Source organism: Oryctolagus cuniculus, chromosome 6 (genome assembly GCF_964237555.1).
Source record: "Oryctolagus cuniculus chromosome 6, mOryCun1.1, whole genome shotgun sequence".
In the NCBI taxonomy this organism is placed as follows: domain Eukaryota; kingdom Metazoa; phylum Chordata; class Mammalia; order Lagomorpha; family Leporidae; genus Oryctolagus; species Oryctolagus cuniculus.
This window is the reverse complement of record NC_091437.1, coordinates 133,733,475-133,752,656: the sequence shown is the minus strand read 5'-3', so window position 1 is coordinate 133,752,656 and position 19,182 is coordinate 133,733,475. Positions and strand designations below refer to the sequence as shown.

The 19,182-nt window shown below is 34.4% G+C and overlaps 1 protein-coding gene across 3 annotated transcripts in view; it reads right to left on the bottom strand.

Moving 5' to 3' along the window:
* Window positions 1–9,493: 9,493 nt before the first annotated feature.
* The window catches only part of EMC2 (ER membrane protein complex subunit 2), a 62,117-nt gene continuing 52,428 nt past the window's right edge, over window positions 9,494–19,182 (bottom strand). For 2 of the 3 annotated variants that reach the window (XM_002710733.5, XM_070075406.1), the window contains exons 8-11: window positions 18,785–18,866; window positions 17,837–17,947; window positions 16,116–16,220; window positions 9,494–9,902 (exon numbers count right to left, since the gene is read on the bottom strand). In XM_002710733.5, the coding sequence (XP_002710779.1) occupies window positions 9,816–9,902; window positions 16,116–16,220; window positions 17,837–17,947; window positions 18,785–18,866 (385 nt within the window). In that variant the 3' untranslated portion in view covers window positions 9,494–9,815. Of the gene's footprint in view, window positions 15,500–16,115; window positions 16,221–17,836; window positions 17,948–18,784; window positions 18,867–19,182 lie in introns of all 3 variants that reach the window. The other variant, XM_051844768.2, reaches the window with a different exon arrangement.

The following is a 19,182-nucleotide window of genomic DNA, read 5'->3' as shown; positions in this document are numbered from 1 at the left end:
TTTATACTTGTAAGATTAGCCCTACACTAAGTAAAGAGTTCAACTAATAGTATGAAGAAAAAAACAGTTACTCAACAGCAGATACAGGGTTGTAAATGATCACCAAATCACAAAATGTGTGTCATTTTCACATACAGTATTTCTTCAATTTGTTACATTTGGAACCACCTCATCTTGTTCCTTCCAAGAGCTGTAGTCAGATTTATCCCAGTCGTTTTTCAATCAGACTAGTAGACATATCCCTGGGGAATTTCCAACCAATGGGGCTGTCTCTGATCCTCTATCCTATGGAGCATGACAGATATTAGATGCAGGACGAGTTGTCATTTGAGCCCAACTCTGAAACCACTGGCTATAGTTATCAATCTGGAGACCTTCTATTTGATTTTAAATAGATGTGTTGATGGTGTACATTGTTACTTACGGTTTTCAAAAGATGTGTTACATTTACAATTTCACATAGTACTTAAATTGCCCCAAAAGAAATTGAGTTCACAATTAAAGGAAATTCTCAGTTTTGTATCTCTTATGTTCATTGACTATGATCTCAGATTTTCTCAAAGTTACTAGTCCACTCTCCATTTGGAAGGGTCATTACTTGGACTTCTGTAGATAGATGTTTCCACAGTAGTGACTTATGTACAAGACTGATGTCTCCAAGAATACTGCCGGTGGAAAAAATTTTCTTGACTTCAAAATGAGCTGCATATTTTTATAACAGTTTCATTTTCTTCTGCTGAGAAGGGGAGATGTAACTTACCCAAATGAAATTCCCTATATTGTGTCTGAAAGTGACTTGCTGCAATACACTTTTAACTTCTTAGATATCAAAAGCTTTGTAATTATTAATCATTTTTTAGTATTAGGAGACAATGAATATAGAAGTCTTGAAATTATTTTTGCCTTCTGCTATGCTCACTGTAACACAAAGCTCATATCTTTTATACCCCACCAGTTATTACAAGATAAACAAATGCATCTGCATGTTTCTATTATTATATGTAGTGTATACATATGTACAAATAGAGATGTAAATATGAACGTGTTGTGTATAAAGACATAAAATTCCTCTTTTAAAAAAGCACTCTTCTTCATTCCTTCTCTTAAAAACATCTTAATTACCAAAAACATTATTGGGGGAAATTAATATAAATCAAAAGAATTAGTTTGACTTTTGAGAAACAGAAGAATAATAATTTTACCTGTGAACTAACTTTAAAATAACTGACAGAAAAATGTTCAAGATATAAAACACACATGCATAACTCAGTTCTTTATTAAAGTATCTAGAATGGACATTCTAGAATGAATGGGAAGCAAAATGGAGGGAAAAACGGTGAAGAAACTATAAAGCAGAGGAACATGGCATAACACGAAGAATGTCATAAACATTAGGGAAAAACACAGGAAGTAACATACAAATCTTCACAGAACTATTTGCTTCTTCCAATGACTATTTTCAAATCATTGAGTCTAGTCTATATCAGTGGTTCTGATTTTAGTAGGCCTTAGGAATACCAGGCTTCTTAAAACACAATTGCTGGATCCAAACTCATTTCTCACTTAGTAGGTCTGAGGTGGGGCCCAATAATTTGCATTTCTAACAGTTTCCATTGAGAACCTCTAACTAGTTCTTGTTATAACTTTAGAGTTCAGAAAAATTCTCAATTACACTTTCTTTACCAGGGAACTGAGTGAAATGGAAATAAGCTGCTGCTGGAACTAAGATTTGCTGAATTACACCTAAAAGTGTTTAAGAGTTTGATTGATTCAAATATGTACTATATGCTATACTGATAGCACACAGAAGTATTTTTGTACTGGCCTTGTATTCTGTGATCTTACTAAACTCACTTGCTACTAAGTTCTTGGAGACTTCTTGGGACTTTCAATGTAGACTATCATTATTTGCAAACAGGGGCAGTTTTATTTCTTCCTTTCGATTCTCTGTGTCTTTTATTTCCTCTTATTTTATTGCTCCAGTTACAATGTCAACTACTACGCTGAACAGAAATAGTGAGAGTACATATCCTTGCCTTGTTTCCAATCTTAGAGAGAATATATTTAGTCTTTCATAATTCAGTTTTTTTATAAGATTCATTTATTTATTTGATAGGTACAGTTGCGGGGGTAGGGGGTGGGGGAAAAGTGTGGGAAAGGTCCTTCATCCGCTGGTTCATTCCCGAAATGGCAGCAACAGCTGGAACTGGGTCGATCAAAGGCCAGGAGCCAGGAGTTTCTTTCAGGTCTCCCACGCAGATACAGGGGGCCAAGCACTTGGACGATCTTCCACTGCTTTCTCAGGCCATAGCAGAGAGGTGGGTCCGAAGAGGAGCAGCCAGGACTCCAACTGGCACCCACTATGCCACAGCACTGGCCCCTCATCATTCAATTTTTGTAGATGTTCTTCAATCTCAGAAAGTTTCCTTTAATTTCAGGGATTTGTTTCCAGTCTTAAATAGGTCTTTAATTTTGTCAAATGACTTTTCTTTACCAAATGCTATAATTGTACTTTTTTCATTTTCTTATTGTAATGACTGAGTTTTCAAAAACTGACTCAGACTTACATTTCTGAAATAAACTCAATGTGGTCATGGTGTAGTATTCTTTTTTACATATTCAACTTGCTAATATTTTATATCTATGTTTAAGGAAATATTATTTTCTTATTGAGGGTAATATTGGCCTCATTAATGAGTTGAAGGTGTTCTAATCTGTATTTTCCAGCAAAGGTCATACAGAACTAGTTCTTTAAATGTTTGGCAATTTCTGAAAAGGTTAACCCATGCAATGTACCATAAAACACAGCAATCACTTATTTATTCTAGATAAATAAAAATTTTATGTTCATGTAAGAGTCACTATATAAATGTCCATAGGAGCTTTATTTCCAAAGAAAAACTTGGAAACAACACAACTGTTCTTCTATGGTGAATGTATTAATGGGAGATAGTACATTCATATGACGGAATACTATTTTATAATAACAAAGAACAAATTACTGACACAAACACTGAGGATCTAAAGGCAATATGTTGAATGAAAAAAAATTTCTCCAAGAATTTTATGCTTTATGATTCTAGTTATATAACATTCTGAGGTGGTAAAAGGAAGTTTGTTTGTATTGACGTAAAGTTCTTTATCTTGACTGTGGTTACAGTAACACATGAAATCTACATATATGATCACATTTGGTAAACACGGAAAAAAGCAGTATGTAAAAATTGTAAAATCTGAGTAAGGTCTGTACCTGAGTTAACAGTAAAGTTGCAATGTCAATTTCCTGGTATGATAATGTTCTGTGTTTATATAAAATAATAGGGAGAAGCTGTATTATAACTGGCAGAATCTCTGCAATATTTTTCTAACGTACTATGAGTTAAAGTATTTCAAAATGAAACATTGTAAAAAAAATTACAAGCAGGCAAAAAATAACAAAAAAAACCAACTGTATGAGATAAGTCCAGCCTTAGTATTCTAGAAGAGGTATCAAGGCTGTAGAAGAAGGAAGTTTATCAATTTCAGGGCATTTAAATGTGGCTGAACTCAAGAGAGGGAAGGTAGAGGGGGCCATTTATAATTAAGGAAATTTGAATCTTCCTGTTGGTTCTGACAGTATATGGAACCTTCAGGGTTATGTTAATACCCAAGAAATGTGAACAATATTAGAATTTTAATGGGGTAGGGGAAGGGGAAATGAAATGGCATTATTCATAGTGTATAGCCACATTCTGATTGCAGTGTGGAATGGACTGGAGAGGATGTAGGAAACCTGGCTGTCAGGCTGTGGTAGTAGTTTGGAAGCTGTGTGATAGTAGCTTGGACTAGAGTGATGGCAATGGAAATAGAGAGAAATGGACAGATTTGAGATGCACAGTAAGAGCATAAAAGTAATGGGACATGGCCATAAATTTAAAAACAGAATAACTATTAGATCAGTGACATGAAACTAAACTATTTTAATGGAATAGTTTGGCAGGAGGAATGCAAAAGTATGGCAATTTTAGAAACTAGATGGGAAGAATAGATTTAATTTTAGATAACCAAAAAAAAAGAAAGAAAGAAAGGAAAAAACTTACTGGGGTGGGCATTTGGTGTAGTGGTTAACATGCTGTTTGGGATGCCAGCATCCCATATTACAATGCCTGGATTCAGGTCCCGGCTTTGCTCCCAACTCCAAACAAAGCTCAGGGAGGTAGCTCAGGTAAGTAAGTTGGTTCTCTGCCATCCATGTGAAAAACCTGGATTCAGTTCCTAGCTCCCTGCTTTGGAAGGCATTTAGGATGTGATTCAGCAGATGAGATACTACTCTGTTTCTGTCTTTCAAATAAATAAAATAGTATTTTTTTTAAAAATAATTTGATAGTAAAAGAAAAAAGAAATGGGCTAGTAGAGGAAGGAGGGTTTGAAACGAGGAAAGGACATTTTAAAAAGTGGAAGTGGTAAGTTTATTTTACTATATTAATAGCAAGAACCTAGGTGAACTGAAAGAAAGAAGTTATGAAGAAACAAATATAAGGACAAGTTGTGCAGAAAAATAAAGAAATATTTTGGGGAAAGCAGGATGTTTTGAGGTAGAAAGGAGTAATGGCAAGTTCATGACACTGAAGTACAGCTAGAAAGAAAATGCAGGAGGGCTGTGTGGGACATTACTCAGAAAAGTAGGCATTTTCTACTGGAAGATGAGGGGGGAGAAATTGTTTATAGAAATAAAAATGTCAGATAGTAAGTATGTTTTATCCAGTGACTTCTCTTTTCTCTGTGATTATTACTTTGGTGGGGCTGCCATAACAAAGTACCACAGACTGGTCTGAAACAAAAGAAATGATATGTCCTTACAGGGCTTGAGGCTAGATGTCTGTGATCCAGTATTAGGACAGGCTGGTTTCTTTGGCTTTCTGTCTTTGTGCCTGTGTCCTTATCTCTCTCTCCCTCTCTCTCTCTTTTTTTTAAGATTTATTTTTTTGAAAGCCAGAGTTACAGAAAAGGAATGACAGCGAGAGAGCAAGAAAGCGAGATCTTGCATAGGGTGGTTTTCTCTCCAAATGGCGGCAACGATGGGATGGGCCAGGTAGAAGCCAGGAACGAGGATTCAGGCAGGAGCTTCATGCAGTGGCAGGGGTCCCAGTACTTGGGCCATCTTCTGCTGCTTTCCCAGGCACTTTAGCAGGAAGCTGAATGGGAAGTGAAGCAGCTGGGGACAGACGTAAACTGACAGGCATATGAGATGTTGGTGTCACAGCTGGTATCTGTTGTACCACAATGCTGACCCCTTAGCTCTGCTTTTAATATGAATACCAGCCGGCACCGCGGCTCACTAGGCTAATCCTCCGCCTAGCGGCGCCGGCACACCGGGTTCTAGTCCCGGTCGGGGCGCCGGATTCTGTCCCGGTTGCCCCTCTTCCAGGCCAGCCCTCTGCTGTGGCCAGGGAGTGCAGTGGAGGATGGCCCAGGTGCTTGGGCCCTGCACCCCATGGGAAACCAGGAAAAGCACCTGGCTCCTGGCTCCTGCCATCGGATCAGCGCGGTGCGCCGGCCGCAGCGCGCCAGCCGCGGCGGCCATTGGAGGGTGAACCAACGGCAAAGGAAGACCTTTCTCTCTGTCTCTCTCTCTCACTGTCCACTCTGCCTGTCAAAAAAAAAAAAAAAAAAAAAAAAAAAAAAAATAAAAATAAAAAATAATATGAATACCAGTTAGGCTGAATTACTGTCCACTGTTATGACCTCAATTTAACTTAATTATCTCTTTAAATACCCAGTCTGATCACAGTCTTAGATACTAAGGGTTAGGACTTCAATACACAAACTTTGGGAGAACATAATTCAGCCCATATTAAAAGATAACCTGTCAGGGGTCATATGGGAGATAGGATACATCAAAGATTCAAAGCAAAAGAGGTATACAGTACATCTAAGTATTCTAAAATACTCTTCACAGTGATTACAAATGAAACACCTTAAATAAGTTAAATTCAATTTAAATGAAAATAAAATTTTGACTTTATTAATCAAAACATTGTTTTACAAATCAGACAACATGAATACCACTTCTTGTTCTGTTAACAAGCTATGACCCCTACATATGTCTGGTCCTCATTCTAGTCACCCTAAAATTGGAACACCCTATCACAAAACAGACATACACATCAGAGGGTACTAGAAAAAGTACTGAAATGAAAATCCCTGATATACTGGACACTGTCCCTGTCACAGAAGACATTAATTTCTTTGAGCCTCAGATTCTTCATCTTAAGATTGAGTACAACCAAAACATCTTCAATGTCCCCTCTAAAAGTATATGGTTCTATGGCATTTAGTCACATAAATTATTTTGAGAGTAAGCAGGCTGCAGATTAAAAGAAAAGATTTTTCTAAATATTTGCTGTTAAAAAGTTAAACTCAATGTTCACCAGCATCTGAAACACTGGCCTTCCATTGCTATTTTTTTCTACATTCCTCTCTGCTCCCAAATCAGCATTATTTTTATGGTTAACATTCTACAAATATGATTTTTTCAACTCTGTTGGCTTAAAATGCTAAGTAAGGGCTGAGCTGTAGTAAGATATTACTTCTTTTGTTATATGTGATTATCTTCTTGCTTCAAATTAACTTTCTGAAATATCAATCCTGACAAGTCTAAACTAAGAGTTTTGCAGGATAAAAATAGTTGAATAATGGATATATAAGTCAGACACATACATGGCTAAAGTAATAAGAACCCCAAATACAGTATCTTAAATATCAAGAGTTATCTCTTATGCAATGGTAAGTGCAGAGGTTGGTAACTGCTCATGTTGGTTCAGGCATTCAAGAAAGCCATCAAAGAGCCAGGACCTCCCTAATGCTTCAACCACATCTTTGAAATGCACCTTCATTCTCAAATTTGTCATGTCATGGTTTTAAGATGGCTGTTGTACTTCTCAGTCTCTCACTGGCATATGGTCAGAAGAAGAAAACAGGTAAAAACTGTCAACTTCAAAAAAGCTTTGACTTTTTCATTTGAAAGGAAAGCCCTTCAAGCAATCTTCTCTTCATTTCATTTACCTAATTACATCATCCCACATTTTGGATCTATATTGTGTGATATGGTAGCCTTTAGTGATCTGTGGCTGTTTAAACTTTAAGAAACTAAAAATTCTTTTTTGCAGTTGTACTAGCTATATTTGAAGTACTCAATACATGGCAAGGAGCTACCACACTGGACAGTAACATATAGTTTGTTTTCTTTATTGAAAGAAGTTCTGCCTTGGACTAATAATCACCAAACAAAAGGAATGAAACCAACATTTCTGTTTCAGATCAACTGAGCTCTATCTTCTGGGGCTATGGTAGGGTTCTCATCTCTTTGAGGTAAGATCTTTGCTACTATCTAAACAAAATAGGGTACTGTTAACAAAGAAGAAATAGAAGTAATAACAGTAATGAAGGCAACTGTCTGCCACATGGGATTATCAGAACATTGAAGTTGAAGTTTATAAGGGTGATATTAATAAATTACACTGTCAGTGTGCTTCAAAAAATTTGGCAACAAATTACAGAAAATTAGAGAAAACTAAGGCTGACACCTATTGGAGGCACTAAGTTACTTCTCACACACATACAATTATTAATTAAACAGTAATCTATTGATTGACAAGCAGGGGTGAGAAGGAGAAAAAGCGGCGGGACAATGTGCAGACACTATTTCCTTTAGAGCCTAAGTAATGCTGAAATGGATAATGTTGAGACACAATTACTATCTCATGTACAGAAAGAGTACATCCTTGTGATAACAAAAATTAGTGGGGGCATGGAGCTGGCGCCATGGCGCAGTGGGTTAGTCCTCAGCCTGCGGCGCCGGCCTCACAAGTGGGCACCAGTTCCAGTCCCAGTTGCTCCTTTTCCAGTCCAGCTCTCTGCTGTGGCCTGGGAGGCCGGTGGAGGACGGCCCAGGTGCTTGGGCCCTGCACCTGCATGGGAGACCAGGAGGAGGCACCTGGCTCCTGGCTTCAGATCAGAATAGCTCCTGCCATTACGGCCATTTGGGGAGTGAGCCAGTGGAAGGAAGACCTTTCTCTCTTTCTCTCCCTCTCACTGTCTGTAACTCTACCTCTCAAGTAAATGAATAAAATCTTAAAAAAAAAAAAAAAAAGAATTAGTGGGGGGAACAGTTAACTTCCTATTAGAAGAGCTTTTTTAACAAAAGGTATTTAACAGCTGCTCATTATTTTGGCAGAATAAAATGAAAGACATTATGTAACACTGAAGATTAGACTAAATATGGAGAATAATTCACTAACAGAAAGAATTACTTAAAACATTAAAAGGAGCTGATATTAGCCGGTGCCGCGGCTCAATAGGCTAATCCTCCACCTAGCGGTGCCGGCACACCGGGTTCTAGTCCCGGTCAGGGCGCCGGATTCTTTCCCGGTTGCCCCTCTTCCAGGCCAGCTCTCTGCTGTGGCCAGGGAGTGCAGTGGAGGATGGCCCAAGTGCTTGGGCCCTGCACCCCATGGGAGACCAGGAGAAGCACCTGGCTCTTGCCTTCGGATCAGCGCGGTGCGCTGGCCGCAGCGCGCCGACCGTGGTGGCCATTGGAGGGTGAACCAACGGCAAAGGAAGACCTTTCTCTCTATCTCTCTCTGTCAGAAAAAAAAAAAAGAGCTGATATTGACAAAAGTTTTCTTCCTAAACACTAGGTTGTCAAATCCTTCACAATCCCTACTTGCCCAAAAACATCAGTAACCAGTCCACAGAAGTCTCAATATATTGTTAACACAATTAAAATTTAAACATTTATAAATTGCAAACTACTAACGATATTTATTTGTCCAGAATAAATACCTGTCTATTTGCAAAACTTATTTGCAGCTAAAGTATTAAACTTTCAAAGTCTTTTCTGTTCTACTGAAATGTGCAAAACACGGTTGAAGGTAGCACAATGATTAATTACTATTAAAAGATAAAAATATATTGTAATTATAACTAAAGGAGGAGATAGAACATGAGAACTATACCTTTGTCCCTAAAGATAATTTAGATTTTCTCATTCTTTCCCCCAAACTAAAAATAAGCCTCTGTAATGTGATTTTTCTCACAGTTACTTTCTATGATCCTTAAATATTCTTTTATGTAATTTACAGTTATAAAGTTCACTAAGTATAACTTGTAGAGAGGTTAAATGTAAGTATTATACCAAACATTAACTTTCAGGCAAAAAATCTGAATTACGTCTTAAGTGAAAACAAAATTTACTAAGAAATACTACTGTACCTTGCAGAATGACATATTTTAACCAAAGTTTATCAGAATAACATTTCAGCATGTAAATGAATTAAGTAGCCCACTGAGAAGACAGAACAAAATTCAAGCTGACACCATAAACAAAGTCAAAATAATCTACTGTTGTCAATTTTGTATGAGGTGTATTTCCTACTATCAGTGAGGAGTTAACTAGAAATTGAGTTCTAAAACTACAGACTGATTATAACAAAAAGAAGCTACAATCTTCATATTCAAGTTTAATAAATCATAATGGTTTATTTAACAAGGTTATTTCTGCATCAGGTTGTGGTTTAAAAGTAATGATTATATATGTGATATGGAGAGAGTGGTATACAATCAGTAAGTCTTAAATCTCTCTTCCTCGGATATTCCCCCATCTACCTGCTTAGCAGTAAAAGGCATTTTTAGGTTTATATAAACACATTCTTTGTAACTGCCTTCTTAAGAGAAAATTAGAATATAAATAGCACTGGGCATTTAGTAAATAAGTCACAGGCCAGTAAGTTCAATTGTGCAGTTGTGAAATCTAATGTCAAAGAGTTTTTGAAACCTTAAGACTGGGTGATCTGCAATGTTTCCAACATGTCTTCAACTGCCTTTAGAGAGTATTTGGTTTCCTTCTTACTTCGACCTGCAAACTAATTAAAAACAAAAATTAGGCTCAATTTCAGTTGTACCTTCAAAATCACAATCTTTAAATTGTTAATAAAGCTTAGTATTCACTATTTTACCACTAACGTGAAATCAAATATATTCTTTTTCATCAATAAGAACAAAACTTGAGTTTTAAAGAATATATTTATAAGGTTTTGTCAGTTGAAGTGTACAATGACATCACTGCATACTTGTCAGTTTCAGTGTTAAACATGATAACCTATAAATCACAGATTTAAAAACTGTCCTATATTCAGACCCAAAAAACACTTAGGAAATTAAAAGTACAATTTTAAATAGAAATTTAGCATATATTTACATACAAATATGGTCTATTTCTATTTGACTTCTAAACTGATTTCTTTAATTTCAAACAAAGGTATAATGTAAGTTAAAATACTTTTTATTAACCATTTTAAAATTGCAAGTAATTTCTAAAATTACTTAAAGTAGGACACAATATACATACTTTTAATTTTCCAAATTAGTTGAAAAATGATACATTTCTGAAGCACAGAGCTATCAGTAAAACTATGGTGCATGTTTAAGTGATGTAAACAAGGATTAAAATATGCACTTGTAGTTTAAGTGTAACTATAAAACTACACTGGGATTGGATTTTACAATGAAAAAAATAATGTATCAAGTACTAACTTTACATAGTTAAAATCAAATTAATGGCACTTTTAGTTCAGTATAGTAAACATTATCAGTGAGGGGATACACTGTTGAATATACTATGCTGATTTCAAAAGGAATTTTCTAACTGAACTGATAGTCCTATCATTTATCAGTCTAATTTAACACTCCAGATTTAAAAGACAACTAAGTGTCTTTTGTGTGGATGGCAGAAAGTTTATTATATCTATATTACCTGCTTTTCTCCCTGGTTAATGTACTGATTAAAACAACATCCAGTATTTTCAACCTAACATCTAAACACTGAATGCATTTTCAAGTGACCGATCATTTCTTCAAATAGCAACGCTGTCTAAAGTACTAGGTACTTGATTTATGATGTGTTTCTTCTCTTTTGTAATTAACTTAATTTGGCAAACTTTTCATGACCTGTTCAGAAAGATTAAGTGATCAAGCAAAGGTACTATCACTGAAGCAACAGGCTTCAGGAATTGGTAACCTGCCTCTGACCCCTCTGGCTTCAGCTTAACATTTTGATTCAACTACTTCCTAAACCATTAGCTTCTCTGTTGAATTCTTGATTTCATAGAATAAATAAAGGGGGTTTCTAGTGGAAATGCCAGGGAAAAAGAAAAGCTTTAAAAATCAAAATCACTTTCCATTTAATAAGGCATCACTAATTTAAGGAATTCAATTGTTAAAAATACCAGTCATAATTACAAAATATGGTAATAACACCACCAAACTTTAACCCTTTTTTCATAATCTCCCTGGGTAAGTAAACAATGTGGAATGTGTCTTTTACTTCTATTATCCAGTTGATAAATTCACCTTCACAAGGATTTACCAAGAACAGAAAGCCTTTTCTTTTACCACTGCCTACCCAATGTAAACAGGACTGGTCCTAATCAGATACTTTAAGGTCTAATTCCAAGGAAAAGCTTTGATGGGTTGGGGGAAGGGTACCAAATAGGATATCCCACAGTAACTTTCATTCTAATTTTTAAACAGCAAATTAAAAGTGAAAAAATTTGTAAGCTAAAGTCCAAACATGTATTTTATAATACAGCATTTTTCTTGGTTTGCACTTTAACGTAATAATAGTATGATTTTTAAAAATGAGCTAATTAAAAAAAAATCACCCAAGATGGTGTCACACTACTGACAACCAATGTAATTTAGAATAAATCAAACTAACTTATTGGTGTCAGAACAAATAGAAAGAAAGCTGGAATAAAAATCTAGACTTCAAATTTGTTTGCCATGCAATTATTTTGTCTATTCCAGAATTATATGGTAACTTAACTGATTAAGCCAGAATTGCATTTTTCCTTAAAAATCATGATTTAATTTTCTATTTCCCAACAGGATAGTTACAGAATCACCTCTGTGATCATAGTAACATATGGATCGCTGTTATAGACAAATTCAACAGTGTACCAAAGAAGCATTTATCTGGAAAATTATTTTGAGTAGATTCACATTGAAGTTTCTCATGAGCATTAATCAAACATGCCTGCCTCTGCTGAACATGCTAAACCAATTAGCTAATTGAAAAGCAAGTGGTAGCCATGTTCTTTTTCATTATGAGGAAACAAAGAAGAGCAATTCTTAAAACTTCATTTTCTCCAAATATCTATAAAAGCATTATAAGAATATGTATTAAATACTTTATACAGGCTTATATGAGTAGATATGAGTCAATTGGATCTGAGAGCTATCTAATTTAAAAGAAGTCAATCTCGCACAAGTTATATTTTTCTACATTATTCAAAATTGTGGTTTTTTGTATGGTTGAATTTGCATAAGTAAACCTTTCATAATTCAGCTAGATTTTTAAGAAAATTTACCATATAGAAAACAAAACAACCACTTAAGAAAAACTAGCTTATCAATCCACAGGTCAAAGATTCATCCACTGTAATACACTGGGATATATTGGGATAACATTTCTATGCAACTTGCAGAAAATCACATGGGTGGACAATATAATAGAATAACTGAAATGAATTCATTATGCTGACAGAAGCCAAACATAAAAAAGTACATAACATATGATCTCATTTACATAAAACTAGTACAGGCAAAACTAATGTTTGTGCTAGAAAGTCAAATCAGTGTTCGCCTGCTGTGGGGAGGGTAAAACTGACTGTCAAGGGAAAGGAGGGATCTTTCTGAGGTGAGGGAAATGCTATCTGTCTTCACTGGAGTAGTCAAAATTCAAACTACATTTAAAATATGTGTGCTTTATTATAACTAAAAAAGTGGACAAAAAGGCACAATGAACTGACTCAAAAGGATGGAATTAAGGAGTTACACGATAGTATAATAAATTGTCAAATAATTACATGTTTTTCTTCTCACTGAGAGGTGAAGTCTTGTATTTCTTGACTCTGGGTTGACTATGTGACTTGCTTGGGCCAATGGAATATTAGCAAAATCTGACACAATCAGAGGCTTAAAAATGTGTACACAATACAATTTGCCTAATTGATGCTACTGGAATCCTGAGACAACAATGTGAATAAGCCCCTCTAGCTTGCTGAATGAGAGACATGAGGTCCAGTACCACTAGCTAACAGAGTGCCAAGTGGTCATTTATGTGAGATCACTGTTCACCAGGATAATGTAGAAACATGAATGAACTCAGCCAAGATTAGCAGAGTTACTCAACTGACCTCAAGCCAGATCTGCAGAATGAGGCATTTTAAGCCACAAAGTTAGCAAAAGGTAATAGATGTAAAGATTTATGGAACCTGACTTCTAGGAAGAAAACACAGAACATCTGTGGAGGAAAGCTTCAAATGCACCAAGAGATTGTGCATAAAACTTGTTACTGGTGTCAAGAGATAAAAATAAATGTTGTCTGACAGGCAATTCTCAGTTAAGAAGTTTCCAAGTTGCTATACAGAAACCTGACATGACCAACTGAGAAATGTGTTATCTTCCTGCAGTGAGATCCAAAATGAGTAAGAAACTGACAAGAAAAATTCCTTATATTATCCTTTCCCATGGAGTAATGAAAAGGCAAACCACATCTTCAGTAAAGAGATCTCAGGGCAAAACCCAAAGACTGAAGAGCACAAGTCAACAAGGCCTTGTATCATTGAAAACAAAGGAAGAAAAAAAGAAATAAAAGCCTAAAAAAACAAACTCTACTATTAAGAGTTTTATGTCTGGAATGAAGAGAAACAAGTGTGGGAGAGATGTCATTTTCTACAGGGGAAAATAACTGAGGGAGTAAGACATTACTTTTATGATAGCTCCAGATAATTTATGCATGTCATATCTTTTTAGAGGTGATATATTATGACCCCTAAAAGTAGCAACTCTGGCATCAGACTGCCTGGGTTTGAAATCAGATCTGTAATTAACCAGCTCTGTCAACCTGGGAATGTTATATCTTTCTACTACTTACAATCCTCATTTCTGAAATAAGAAAATTATAACTAAATAAGTTCTCTATGAATGTGTGCTATTATTATTGTTATTGCAATAATCAGAAGAAACATAAAGCAAAATTCAAGTACATAATTAATAACACAATGTAACAAATACTACTATAATTTGAGAAAGCAGCAGAGGACTGTCCAAGAGCTTCGGACCCTCCACCCACGTGGGAGACCAGGATGAAGCCTGGGCTCCTGGCTTCAGCCTGGCCCAGCCCTGGTCATTGAGGCCATTTAGGGAATGAACCAGCAGAAGGAAGATTTCTCTCCCCTCTTTTTCTCTCTGTAAATCTGACTTTCCTATAAATAAATAAATCTTAAAAAAAAAACAAACACAAAAATCAGCTGACATTTATTGGCCGTGTGATATTGGATCAATTATACACATCTCTGAGTCCAGAATAATAAAAGTATTCTGCAGATTGAAAGAGTTGTAAGTCAATACACTTGAAAAGAAAGATAGAAGTAGAAATTGAAAGGACATACAAAGAAGTATATGTATATTTACTGCTCTGGATAATTTCATCTTGCATTATTCATTGAAATGTATACTTACATCAGGTTATTTTTCTATGAATATAATAATTTAATAAAAAGTCACTTAAAAAATACAGTTGTGGGTCAGGCACTGTGGCATAGTAGGCTATTTCTCTGCCTGCAGCGCCAGCATCCTCTATCAGCTCCAGTTTTTTCCCTAGATGCTTCTCTACTGATCTGGCTCCCTGCTTATGGCCTGGGAAAGCAGTGGAAGATTGGCCCAAGTGCTTGGGCCCCTGCACCCCTGTTGGGGACCTGGAAGAAGCTCCTGGCTCCTGGCTCTATGGGATAGAAGAGAGGGCTAAAGAAACAAAATCTTTCTGAGTCAGACTTAGTTCTAAGGAAGTTCTTGTATTTGAGACCTTAATTAGGATGGAATGAGGAGAAATCAAAAAGTAACAAAAAGAAGGAAGACTTAAGAAACCATGCCAGGAAAGGGAAAGCTATCCTATCCTATATCCAACTCCACCCCTCTACTTACCTCCTATCCTGTTTGTTCTCTTAACACTTACTTCCTCCTAAAGTCTCAGAAAACTAGCTCACTTAAATGTAAAGAACAACAAAAATACTATGAACCAACTCCATCAGAAATTATTGAGGAAAAAAAATCAAACAGAAAATGATAAAAAATAATTTGCAAAGAAAAAAATGATATAAAAGGTAGGAAAAGAAAATGTGATACAATTGGAGACCTAGAAAAGAAAACTTAAGCAAAAGAAAAAAAAATACCTGTAATTCTAAAAGCAATTTTTTCTCAAATAAAAGGGCTGAATCCACATCCTAAATCAGTGTATTGTATATCTGGAAAAACTAACCCAAGAATAATTAACAAAACATATAATAAACTACTGCAGTTTAAGATTTAAAAAAAAAAAAATCCCTTGTAAGTCTAAATCTCTTATGAAAGAGAAAGAAAATCAGGACTGTATCAGACTTCTTGACAGCTGCATTTTACCCTAAAAGACAAGAGAACAGAATGTTTAAGACACATGAGTAAGTAAATATAAGCCAAAAGGGTGCATAAAGAGCCAAGCTTTCCTTTAAATATAAAGGCTGATAATTACAAGCATAAATGATGTCAGATAAATTTTCCCATGAAAAAAATTTCCTGGAAAGTCTCAGAAAACAGAACATCAGAGCACTAAGAAACAAATGGAAAACTTTGAGTATGAGATCTTAAGTTTAAGCAGACTGCACAAACTATGTTTTACAAAGTACAATGTTTCACTTTTAGGCTTTCCTTTTTCCTTTTGTATTTCCTGAAACACCCTCCCTAATAATATATACCCAATCTTCTTCAGAAATGTATCATGCAATGTCTTTATCCTTTCTGGATAATTACTTTAGATGCCAAATGAAGCAACTGAGATTTCCAGATTGGATAAAATGCTGACTCTTTTGGGGGGTTAAAAAAAAAGTGGCCCTAAATTGATCATACACAATTAAAACACATTGGATAAAGGTGCAAGGCATAAAAAGTACAATCACATTTGGTTTTATACTCTGTAGAAACAAAAATAACTAAGAAATACATTAACTGACATACATGATAATAAAATTATCAATACTAACCTGATAAGCTCTGTTTATTTGACTAGCTGCCCAACTAGCATATTTCATGTTGTCCTTTTTCATTTTTGCACTCGCTTTTGCATTAGAAGCAATATGACTTGCCGACTAAAAACAAAGAAGCATCAAAAACAAAATTCCATCTTTTATAATCAAGATAATAAAAAATAAAAGCCTTTAATGCTGTGAGATAGTTTCAAAAAAGGTACCAAACCTATTTTTAAGATAAAAATATAATTGAAGGAAATTACTGTATAAAAATTAAAATTATTTTATAGCACAATCCACATGGGAAGAAAAAGATAATTATGTACCTAGCATTGCTCCTAAAGATAAAATCCCTATCATTTAAATAAAATATCATTTAAATAAAGTATTTAAATAAATAAAACAATCAAATATTGCATTACCACTGCAGGATATTACTAGTGTTATATCTTGTTACTAAATTGTATCAGCCTTTTAAAGTTAAAATCATATAATTAAAGGGATATCAACAATTTAATATACCCTCTGCTTTTTAAAAAAAAACAAAGTTCTTAAATGGGGCCTATGAAAAACATCTGTGAATTTGTTAACTGGTATGCTAATTATTAACTGTATGTTTTTATTTCTAAAAAAAGGGAAAATACAACTTTTTACTTATTCTTAAATATATTTATTCTTAAAGAATCTGTCCATATGATACCTGTAGGTCTTTAATGTCACTTTTTTTGAGTATGAATTTCAGTATATTAAGTGGTTATAAGAAAGGTTCTGGAGTAACATGCCCAGGGTGGATTCCAGCTTAATCAGTTAGGCACACTGTCTCCATCTTAAATCTCTGTATCTCAGTTTTATCATCTGTGAAATGGTAGGAGTAACAGTACCTACTCAAATACCTGATGTGTGGATTTGAGGATTTAAAACAAACAAAGCTCAAAGGTATCAACTGGCTCTGGCAGAATCCAGAAAAATTTTCTTGAAATATCTTTGAATCATCTTCTATTACACTTTGATAGTCTTTTCTAAAAATTACTTCATTTATGCGTCTTTCTTTCTTCAATCAATTATTTTTCACTGAACTGCAACAAGAAGATTCTTACCAGAAAGTCCATAAAAAGACTAGGATAAATCAAAATGTCTGCAACTACTCTATTAAAGTTTATTTTCCCAGCCCTTTTAATACAGAGAGGTGCTTATTTTATATATATATATTTTTAAGGTTCAACAATACTTCCTGTTTCCATAGCTCTTGTAATTGACTTAAGTCTTTTCACTGGACATACATAAAAAAGGTAATTACTTCCTACAATTTCCAAACAGTTTTTCTATCTAATAAAAAATGTTTTACTCTGACATATCAGAGATCTTATTTCTAATATGTTTCATTGGTATATTTAAAAAATAATCATACAAATATCATTTAGATAAGAAATACAGTAATGTTGAGCATAAATCCAAGAATAGCAAAACAATGAAGAAATACATAATATGGTTTTGTATCATTATTTAATTTTGTAAGGGCAGATTTCAATTGTGATATGACAAAAAGTTAATTTACAATGAAATGTTAAACAGCTAGGGTGTTTTAACATTAAAAAATAAAAATGCCTTACAACCTATTGCTCATAATTGACCGTAGGAAAAAAGTTATATGTCCATCAGTAAAAGACAAACAGCCAACGAAATGTCTGGAAAAGAGAGATTTTGTAAAATAACATTGAACATGCTTCTCAACTCACCATGTAAAGCCCAAACAAAGCTCTCATATTTCTGTTGTTCAGTTTCAATGCCTGTGCAAAATACTTTCTTGAAAGTTCCAGGTTTTCAAGTCCACCTTGGGTATATTTAACCTGTTAAAAAATGCAGAGTGCTGAAATCTGTTTATTTTACTACTTTGAAATATAGCATGTTTCATCAGACCATAGGCATTTAAGTAACTGAAACAGATACTCTGTAAACAAATGTAAGATTTTAAAAGAATTCACCTTAAGAATATTAGGCATAATCTAAAACTTAAAACATAACCCAGCTCCAAAATTGTTCTATTCCATGAATATTAAGATCAATGAGTAGCCTTTGAAAAAAATAACCTTCTAAAAAGAAAACACCAGTACATTATCTATTTGAACTGCCTTGCAAATGCTTCATATTACACTTGTATTTTCTATTATTAGCATTTTAAACCTAGATTTGGATACTGAATTGCTGTTTTTCATCTACATTGATTTTTTTTAATAATGAAGTCCTTCTAACCTCATAGCATTTTGCTGTACTGTTAATAGTAGGCAAATTAAATACTTCTTATACCCTAAAATATTGCTCTTAATATAATTCCCTTAGAATACAGCTTTAAAAATTATAAATAGATGTCTCAGAAGTCATTAAAGACTGGCAATTGTGATATAATTAATGATTTTATAAGAAAACAATATAATTTATAAATTTTATACAAATACTATATAAAATACAAAAAATTTTACCTTTAAAAACTGGACTTTCAGTTCATCAGTATTTGCATCAGTGCAGCATTAAAAATTCAGAAATTTTATTCCCACAACCCTACACTTATCAGATGTTTTAAATATTTATATACTTGCCTAACATGAAGGAAATGTTTTTAGTATCATAATAATATCCAACAGCAATAAAATGAAATCACATGTACTCTTGTTTCTGAAAACACTTACTTCAGCATACTGCTGACAGTATAAGTGGTTGTGTGGATTTGTCATCATAAGCTCCTCTAAACAAAAGGCTGCTTTTGCATAGCTGAAAAATGTCAAGAGAAAAAATTAATTCTAAAAGTCATAAATTTTATTTTATTTACATCTTAAAATAATTTAGAAATAATTTCAATGATGTTACATATTTTATTCCCACAATTTAAATGCTTTCAGTAACAAAGTATTTACCCTGAATTCATACACATTAATAACATTAAATTTTTAATGAAATGGTCAAACTTAAATCCTAAAGCAGCCTATGAAAAATCAGTACGTATTACATTTGAAAAATTGGATCGGGGTGGGCATTTGGTCATGTGGTTAAGGTGTGTTTAAGATACCCATGTCCCAAATTGAAGTTC